The sequence below is a fragment of the Daucus carota genome, chromosome 9, assembly GCF_001625215.2.
Source record: "Daucus carota subsp. sativus chromosome 9, DH1 v3.0, whole genome shotgun sequence".
Lineage (NCBI taxonomy): Eukaryota > Viridiplantae > Streptophyta > Magnoliopsida > Apiales > Apiaceae > Daucus > Daucus carota.
Window position 1 is genome coordinate 37,727,951 of NC_030389.2, and position 10,371 is coordinate 37,738,321.

The 10,371-nt window shown below is 34.4% G+C and overlaps 1 protein-coding gene across 1 annotated transcript; it reads left to right on the forward strand.

The window, feature by feature from the left end:
- Positions 1–5,388: 5,388 nt before the first annotated feature.
- Positions 5,389–7,011, forward strand: LOC108201568 (transcription factor JAMYB). Its single transcript, XM_017369859.2, has 3 exons — positions 5,389–5,690; positions 5,871–6,000; positions 6,141–7,011. Exons 1-3 carry the CDS (start codon positions 5,477–5,479, stop codon positions 6,760–6,762), a joined length of 966 nt encoding a protein of 321 aa, XP_017225348.2. The 5' UTR covers positions 5,389–5,476; the 3' UTR covers positions 6,763–7,011.
- The last annotated feature ends 3,360 nt before the right edge of the window (positions 7,012–10,371 follow it).

Below are 10,371 nucleotides of genomic sequence, written 5' to 3' on the forward strand. Positions count from 1 at the left end.
AAAATATCAAAAATAAAAACTGTCTTTTTTAGTTTCAAATATATTGGAAGAAAGTTTCAGAACTACCTTTTTCAAAATATCAAAATCGAATTAGAATTTGAAACTATCATCATATTTTTGGAAAAGATATATATCAAAAACAAAAAGTATTTTTGATAAGTCGGTCTTTTATCAAATCAACCCTTATAAATTGAGATCAGACATCATAAATTTTAACACACAATTTTTTTTGAGCTTATTTGTCATTCTCCATCTAATAAAATAATGAGTTACACTATGCTAGATGATTTGAATGACGATAGAGATGATTGGCTGATAATAGTAAGAGTTCGTCGGATGTGGGAGTCGACAAATCCAAACACGGGAGAACGATATAGTCTTGACATGATATTGATGGATGAAAAGGTCAATAAATTAACTATCAGGGATATATGTTTGTTCGTTATTCTTTTATAATATCTGTTTTGTGCATCAGACATGTTTGTTGTTGCTAATTTTTATATGATTTATTTTGTATACAGAAAAAGATTATTCATGCAACGCTTCCACATTATCTGTTTCTCGGTTAAGTACCTTTTAAGTGAAGATTGTTTATACAGTATAAAAAAATAAAAGTTATTGCAACTTGCGAGTAAGGGTGGTTATAGACCGCGATCTCATCGGTTGAAATTGATGTTTTTGCGGACAACTAATTAAAAAAAAGGAAGGAATCACTAATAAACCTATGAATGGATTGGAGTTCATACGTCCCAAGATGATTAATAATTTAATATTCATACAACTAGAACATAATGTTTATCCTTATTAAAATTAGAGATGGTTTCGGAGTTGAATCTTAATATCTTTTAGACTTTTACGCACCTATGTTAAATAGAACTAAAATTAAGATTTGTCGTGTTTTGAATCGTTAATTACATGCAAATTTTTATTTTCATTTATTCACTCATTAATTACTGCCCAATTTTAGAATTTCATATATTAATATTGGTATTGCATCGAGATATTTATAATATAAAATTTATTTATTCGCTAAATATATAATTTTGAATCATTAATATAATTTTTATAGGCTGCCACAAAATTATTTTACTTTATAAATATTAATATTAAATCATTAATATAATTTTTATAACCCGTCGCATCGCGCGGCTTCTCAACTAGTTTATTATTAAAGACATGTTAAAAATTGTGATAGTCGATTTGTATTTTGACACAATAAACTATAGCTGTGAGTTTATTTAAATCAAATTGATCATTTTAGAATTCTTATTTTTACACTGCTAAAGTCTAAAGGTCGAATTTGTTAACAACATAATTTATTAGCTTTCAACATCATCATTGCCGGTCACACATTTATATTTGGAACTATAAATAATTGGTCTAAATTTAAGCAAATGGCTCTAACTTCTAAGGGTGTCCTCCATAAGTTTTACTAGCAACACCTTTAGGTGGGACTCGGATTTAACATAAAGGAACATATATGAATCATAAGGTGACATGGATCTTACCATTCCGAGCCTTTTTCATTCAAGAAAGGATGCCACTACGATAGAGAACCCCCTAAGCCCTAACATATACACATATAATATAACAATAAAATGATTCTTGTTCTTAAGATCATCAAATTCTTTTAGGTGTGCATGCATCTGGCCGGAAGTGAAATAGCCAGACAGATCGTACATGGTCCTTGTGTCATCGAATTTTAGTTACTTTTTCTCCTTGACCAAGCGGATAGAATAATCAAAGGGTTAATTATCAAACTCATCACTGAAGTGGACAAATGGTATCAACTTCATCACTGATCTCCACGGGGTCTCAAGTTGCTCACTAAACTCGCTTAATGGTATCAAACTCGTTAAAAAAAAGTAACGGAGGTTAGCAGAGTGACAGATTGCCGGTTGACGTGACACATTAATAAAAAATATTGAAGAAAAACAAATGAAAGAAAATAAAAAAAAAAGTAGAAAATATAAATGCCACATAATTTGAAGTTTATATGGAAATAAAGCATGCAAACTTTTTATTAAATTGATTTTAGGATATAATTATCTAAATAAACGTATCGAACTAAATTTAATATATAATTAACTAAACAATTAAGATTAACTTTTATGTTTTTTATTAGATTATAATTATTTTTGAATAATATTGAAATGTTTTCATTTGATGTAACTGTTCCTTAAAAGCAGTTGTTCAGTATACGTGCATGTGCAATTGTTAAACAATTTTATATTAAAAAGAATATAGATAATGGTAACCGTTGGATGAAAATAAAATGGATGGATCAGATGTTGGTCTCCAATACTCTAGGATAATTATGGTCTCCAAGGAGCTTTACTCTAATTTAGCATTTATAATTTAAAAAGTGTTGTAATTGGAAAATAAGGTCAATTTGGAATAAGAAGAGAAATGTTTCTTGCACACTGTTACCTCTCAAACAGTTAAAGTTAAAGGCAGATTTGGACGAAACAGTATTGATTAGTGGTTACAACTTGCACGAGAATGTTAAGTGTAGAGTGCATATTGCCACGTTTTAAAGTTCAGGTAATAAACTGCGTTTGGAGCAAACCTAAAGGTTTAACTCTATCTTAAAAGGAGTATTTAACCAAGGTAATATATGGACAACTTAGGAACACAAATATAAATCACACATTTTAAACATCCAAAAATATTGAGGGGGATCTTGACTAAGAGAATATGTTAGTTCCATAAACATTTCAAATTTCAATCACTTAGAGAATATAGTTCTCCATCAATTAATTAAATATTACAAAAATACAGTAGAAAGTTAATTATTCTCCATCAACTAATCAAATTAGCATTCGATGTATCCTGCTCCTTAAAGTAGGATGCGACGGGAGGATAAGGTCCCGTAAATTTATGTCAAAAGGGTTTTCAGATTCCCCTCACACACTGGCTGCAATCGAAGGCTGAGGTTGTTTCGGTTCAGGTCCAACATGGCTCATATTTTGAAAAGTTAGGCACCTGCCCTGGTTACATGGATGATGGGTCTCGCCAGTTTATCAAACTTCTAGTTAGTGCTGACATCTCATGATTTTAGTAATCTATATTAGACACAGTGACTGATGAATTGAATGACCTAAATGGAGAATACCGAAAGAGCTGGTTACAAGGGGTTTGATTTTGTTTTTACATACATAATAATCCTAGGGGAAATATATATAGTAATCATCAAGGAAGGTACAGATAAAACCAATAACCAATTCACCAAATCCAAATCCAAGACCATAAAATATATGCAACAAAAACATCTTGGATCTCTGCATAGTCAAAAGGCTAGAATAGTTTATGATAAAGATTTTGTGCACGTTGCTAAAATGGAGACAATATAACTCCTCTTATCAGAATTAGCAGCTCAATTTGAGGGGTTAATCTACGAAATGGAACTGAAATTTGTGTTTTTAAATGGCATGCTCGAATAAATATTGTCAACCGATTATATAAATGAAGGAAAAGTGGACATGGTGTTGAATTAAGTCGTATATACAAGCATCGAATACACGCTCTTCACACTCCTGTGAACCTAATCTAAATGTGAAAATAATAAATGGTAGTGAGATATGAATTAGGTTCACAATAACAGAATTGAGCCTAATGAGATATTCCCTTGGTATTGAAGCAAACAAGATAAGGCAGCAATACTAATATCTCAATCCAGTAGTAATACTGATAGAGCTTGGCACAAAGCATTCCAAGTTTAAGAGAGGAACTTCAGTGACTGCAAATAAGTATAAAGTTTGGTTGGCAACCAACTATACCTCAATTTACGATCAGTGTTTAATGATAAAATTTACAAAATAGGATCCCGTCGTCGTTTCCTCAATTGCTGCAGTTTCTTATTTCAAAGGCGAAGGCAACACGTACAATGCATTTTCTTTCTGACGTGCGGTTGATGAACCAATTAGCGTGATAATGGTAAAAGAGGTAGGAAAACAGGGTAAAACTTTCAATAGGTGGAAATATAGCCAGTTGTTTTGAAGGGTAAAAGCAGAATAGAATCTAATCCCAAGGGGGGATTAATAGAAGGCAGTAAAGTAAACTGTGTTAAACTTCAAAGCGACTTGATAACCAACGGATTCTATTTGGTTTTATTGTTTAGAAATGTTAGATAAATTTCATATTAATTTGTTCTTTAAGCGAATCCTATCTAGTTTCTATTCCTGATAGAAGTATATAGAAATAGAAAATAGCATAGATTCATATCCGTACAATACAAAGATTTAAGAGCAAGTTCAACGCTGCTCTACGTCGATTTCTAAATATAATATGAAAAATTATGTCGTCGTAATTTAAAACATATTTTATTAACTTCGACTCCAAGAATGTGTTTGTTTTATTCTTACTATGTGTTTAATATTTTATTATTAAAGATTTTCTTTCATCATTAAAGCAAAATAAAAGAGAAAGAGAAAGAGAGTGTTCATAATAGTTTATTATAATTAAAATATAAGATATGGAAAGGAGAGAGATGTCTCAAAATTAAGATTTGAAGAGGTTGTCCTGTAATATAAGCATCACTAAGACATCACTAGAATTAATCTTCTTCTTCATCAAATGCTCAAAATTATAATTGAAGATATGATACAAGGTATCTCTTGGACTTACTCTGAGTCATATATAATCCTGTCTTTCGAGCTTATATTGATATTGTAGTGTTTTAATATTTTAAACATTATGGGACACTTATTTATCATAAATATCTTAAATTTTAGTTTTCCGTATTGGGGATGGGAACTCGGCACGCATTCTAGTGCTATTATAAAATATAATTTGATAAATTATTTTGAACTTTTTTTCTTCTGAATAAAAATTTATTATCTAAATTTTTGAACAAAAAAATTTCAAAGAAAAATTATGAAATTATGTTTTATATGCGCTTTAAAATAAAAAGATCTTTTACCCAGAAAACTCCGGCAAAAGCGTACTCTTTTTATAGTTGAAAGATTTACTATAGGTCGAAACAGAATATATTAAAAGAATACGAACTCGAACAGGGATACTCTATTAAGGGATTCCCCCTTCGAGCTTTCTTGCGAAGAGAAGAAGCTGCAACCATCAACGGCAAAAAAAAGACGTTGCTTGCGTTAGTGTTCGTAACGAATCCCTCGGTAGGGCATAGGAAAGCGACTACACCACCATTGTTTGAGCTTATATCGATCGTTCCCCACCATGTCGAGCAATGTAAAAAAGGTGTGCACAAATGAGTGGGTCAGGGAGTAACATTCTTTCCCTCATGCTTCACCGATCCTTGCACCTTCAATTTCTTTTTCCATTTTTTTTATTTTGCTTGCCAAGTGTTGCACCTTCAATTTCCATCTATATATACCCCACCCCTATCATTTTGTAATAATTTATTTTGTGTGGAGCTACATGTATATGCAAGTATATAGTTTCTTTCCCTTTGATTTCCTTCTACGAAGACTCTCACTCAAGTTAAAGTTAGATATATATATCAATGAGCAAGAAAGCATCATATATGGATGCTAAAAGGGAAAGAAATTCAAAGGAAGTAGCTGAGATGATAACGAATAGTTGTGATGATCAAGAAGAAGAAACGATGATCGAAGATCTTCGAAGAGGCACGTGGACTGCTGAAGAAGATATGGCTCTCATGAATTACATCTCTCACCATGGTGAAGGCCGTTGGAATTCTCTAGCTCATTCAGCAGGTAATTGGCCCAGAAAGTGCCCGTATGCTAGCACTACAAGAAACAGGCCTTTTTACGATGGAAATAGCCCTGTTTGTTGTAGTGCAGTGACCTAGGTCATTATTTAGTCCAACAAGCCTAACTTTTTATTGTAGTGACTGTAATTATGAGAAAATATGAAGTTTTTGTCATTCCATGCAGGACTGAAAAGAACCGGAAAGAGCTGCAGATTAAGGTGGCTGAATTATTTACGTCCAGATGTTCGACGTGGAAACATCACACTCGAAGAACAACTCGTGATCCTTGAACTTCATTCTCGTTGGGGTAACCGGTATGTAATTGCATATTTACAATTAGTAAGGTATACTGCATCAATCATTTTACGATCAAGAGATGTAAATCATCCTCTTATATGGATCTTCGATTCATGATCTGGCACGTTTCTCTCACTTACTATTTATAATGTGACAGATGGTCAAAAATTGCTCAACACTTGCCAGGAAGGACGGATAACGAGATCAAGAATTATTGGAGGACAAGAGTTCAAAAACATGCCAAACAGATCAAATGTGACGTGAATAGCAAGCAATTTAGAGACACTGTGCGCTACCTTTGGATGCCTAGATTAGTTGAAAGAATTCAAGCTGCTAGTGGCGATAGTACTGGCTTTGCCAAGGCAACAGAAGCCACTAGCTACAATAATAGCAACGACAATATTAATAACTTAAGTGTTCCGAGCCAAGTAATCGTAATGCCAGAGACAGACAAGATGATGTGTGACAATTTGGAGAGCATGGTCCAGTCCGAAACTAATAATCCTAGTAGCTTCACACCGGAAAATTTCAGCACCATTGCCTCATTGGAGACTGATTCCTACACTAATCTTTCTCTTGATCTAATTAATCCTATTCAGAATTCTTATGTTTCCGATGAGCTCGGGTTCACAGATACCCTAATGAGCCCCGTGGGTTACTATAACCAAGGTTTAGGATATCAGTTTATAGAGCAAAAGACCAGTAACCCTTGGATGGACAGTGGGGAAATATTGGATAACTTCTGGAGTACTGCTGCTGATATCTGGATACTAAATTAAACAACTAATATATATAAACATTAAACAGATGAACTACAAATAAAGTAACTTGACATATATATATATAGGCAAATTAAATATATGTATTTCCATTTCATCAAACTAATAAACTGAACTACTGAGATACATCCGGAAGGGGAAGATTTAAATACTAACTGCTGGTGGGGTTTCCCTGTGTTATCTTTTTTGGGTCTGATTTAGTATGATATTAGTTTTAAGGTTTTTTAATGTCCTTGTTCTAAAGACAGCTGTATCAATTAAGTGCTGAATATAGCATATATTTTAAATAAAGTGCGAACTTTAGAAGCCAGATTGGCCACAAAATTTGTACTATAAAGTAAGAGAGTGTGCTTAATTGGTTCCACTTCCACCGTGTTTAGGCGTGATATATTTTTAATATATAGTTCAACCTGGGTCTCTCCCTGGTCCCTACGGTTTATTATTTCTAGTCAAACAAATTTTATTAGAGACTATGAACTTAGATGGGGTCTTACTACCCAAGAACACAATAAACATTAAATTTGATAAGTTTGATGATTTTTAGTTGGTGGAATTTGTATAAATAAAGGTGGTCCATTCATATTTATGATAGATGATCAATAAAAATATACCAAACTAATAAGAGTTGGTGCTTATAGAAAAACTGATTTATATAAAATATGTAATTTATTATTAATCAAGAACACGCACAAATATTAAAGAAAATGCTATCGGTGAAGAAATCTAAACGAATTGCTACTGTAGACTTCTAACAAATAAAATAGGTGGAAGAACTTTTTATATTTCTGAATTTGGTTCCTTGAAGTATATCCGCTTCTGAGCTTTTTCCACGTGTAAACTCTGACGAGTCTTGACTATGTAAACTCTGATCAGACTTTATCAAACTCTGGTCAGACTTTACTAAACTCTGATCAGCTTCCAGCTTAAACTCTGATCACTCCTGTTCTAAAACAAACTTTAAGAACATTAGTAATCATCAATTATATCTAACAATCTCCCCCAACTTGTGCATAAATATGTTATGTGCAAGTTAACAGATAATTGATGATGTCAAAACAGATAAGTCAAATGCAACAGAGTTTAGCTATATAACAGAAAACTTTTAAAACTTACAGATACTTTACTCCTTAGCTTCATAGACACCATGAGCTGTCTTTAAATATTCTCTGAGGAGTTCTCTTTCAGCTTCTGCAAGTGCTGTGATCATCTGTCTCTTGATCTCTCTTAGCTCTGGATCTGAAACTCCAGTTTGGTAAATTGCAGCTCTGAGATCATAAATCTTGTTTCTTCTCATGTCTCTATCCAGCCTGATATTGTAAGCTTTATCAGACTCTTCATTGAATGCAAGAGTACTGATTCCAGCTATTGTTACTATTTTTGCTGAATTCTTCTTCATCTCAACCAGCTGTCCTTGATGATTGAAGTATTTAGGAATAAAAGGTCCAGCATTCTTGTTTCCTGTAATACCCATCTTTCTTCTGATTTGATCTTTGAGCAGATTAGAGATGTGTTGACATGACTTGTTCTTTACTTGAAATATGTGTGAGACATATCTCAATTCCTCCCAGTGTTTAGCATAGAGATCAGCTTCAATTACTCTAAACACTGTTCCATCAGACATGAAGTAGATAAGAATGTTATCTCCTCTGTCATTCTTCACCAGTTGGACTGAATCAAGTTTGTCCATTCTTTCTTGCAATGCTCCAGTCTTGGGAGCACAGAGAGATGAGGGGTCTGTTGACATTGATCCTATACTCTGATCAAATTTTTCATATTTAGATCCTAGTCCTCCTTTATCTCTTCCTGCTTTTGGATGAGAGATTGGTTGAATTGAGCCCTTTTCAAAGTTTATCTCAGTCATCAGACTTGGCTTTGCAAAACCTGGCAATGGAGTAGTTGTTGGTTTGAACACAGCTTGAGCCTTGTCAGAGGTTGTGTCTTTCTTTGCTTCCTTATTAACTTGAGCTGTGTCAGAGGTTAATTTTTCTTGTTGTGATTCTGCAACATGAGCTTTGTCAGAGATTGCAGCTTCTGTTTTCTTTCCCTTTACAACTTGATCTTTGTCAGAGGTTGTAGGCTTCTTTTTAACCCAGCCTTTCTCAAGGTTATCATCTACTATGCTTTTGCCTTTGCTTGTATATTCATCTTCAGAGTATACCTTTTTGATTGGTAAACTCTGATCAGCAATAGTAGTTTCCTTGATCAATATCCCTTTTTCTTTTGGCCTGGCAGTTGATTTTGCAGGCTTTTGAATTTTTCCAGAGTTTATAGCTTCAACATGTTCTTTCTTCAGTTCAGCTTCCTCTGCAGCAATCAACTCCAAATCCAATTTGGCTTCTGGATTCTCTTGTTCAAATATCAGTCTAGCAAGTTCTTCATCAGTCATTGGTTTATCTGATCCAGCCACTGGTCTTTGCTTTGATCCAGATGTGACATTATGTGTTGGAACTGGAGCAGACTTTGAGCTTTGCTTAGACTTTGAACTGTCAGAGTTTGAAACTCTTCCACCAGTTGCAGCTTGAAATCTTTTGTTCTTTGTAAAGTCATCCACATCATCATCATCATCATTTTTCTTTCTCTTCAGAGTTTGAGAAGTAGACTTGCATTTGACTTGTGCTACTCTCTCCCCCTTTTTGACATCATCCTCATCAGGAATCAGTATGGAAGTTATTAGAGAAAGTGAAGATTGGATGGCTTCAAGCTGTTTGGACATTTTCTCTTGAGTAGACTCAATGGTGGACATCCTCTTTTCCAGAGATTCATTGGCAGACACCAGCTTCTTCATGTCTTCCTTTAGAGGTAGCAAGTGCCTTTTCTTGTCCATATTTTGAGTTTCCTTGAAACTGGCTACCTCTGTTCTGAGACCATCTATAGATTTAGATGTCTGAGCATGAGCAGGATGGAATGTCTTCAGATAAAGAACTGTAGCTTTTAGGCTGGACATGACATCAGAGTTTGTGATTTTATTCTCTGCCATAGATAGGAAATCTTCAGCTTTTGCTGGCTCCAGAGAATGCTGGTGGCTCAGCCAGAGTTTATCCCATACTTCAGTTGGTAAATCAACCTGAAGATCCCTGGGAAGTGGCTCAGAGTTTGTGTTCAGAGTTTGCAGCCTGGCATTATATTGGCTGGTAGACTCCCACTTTTGTTGTTGATGAGACAGAGGGACTTCATCATCATTGTCATCATCTGAACTTTCATCATCCTCATCATCATCGGATGCAGGATCTTCAACATTCTCAACAGGATCTGGAACAGATTTTTCTTGATCATCAGATTTTGATTTGCTAGGCTCTTCACCAGCCTTAGCAAGGGACTGCAGTGCTTCCAATGCTATCCTGTCAGATTCTTCAACTACAGCATCTGACTTGTAGTTTTCAGGAGCTGTATCATGAATAATGGCACCCTCAGGAAACTTCAATGGAGAGTGAGGAATTGGAGTGGAGGGTCCATGATCAGATATTGGAATTTGAGAATCAGGCACTGTTGTCTCAGCTTCAGCTTGTTCCTTGCATATTATTTCCTCATCTACTTCAGATGAAGTAGAGGATGCTGTAGCAGCAGAGATTGGAACTGCCTGAAGAGGATGCACCATCAGAGCTTGGGATA

Bases quoted from the DNA above. Each gene is read 5' to 3' on its own strand.
- LOC108201568 (XM_017369859.2), top strand. From the start codon at position 5,477: ATGAGCAAGAAAGCATCATATATGGATGCTAAAAGGGAAAGAAATTCA. The intron at 5,691-5,870 runs GTAATTGGCCCA...CATTCCATGCAG, and splicing joins TTCTCTAGCTCATTCAGCAG to GACTGAAAAGAACCGGAAAG. The intron at 6,001-6,140 runs GTATGTAATTGC...ATAATGTGACAG, and splicing joins CATTCTCGTTGGGGTAACCG to ATGGTCAAAAATTGCTCAAC.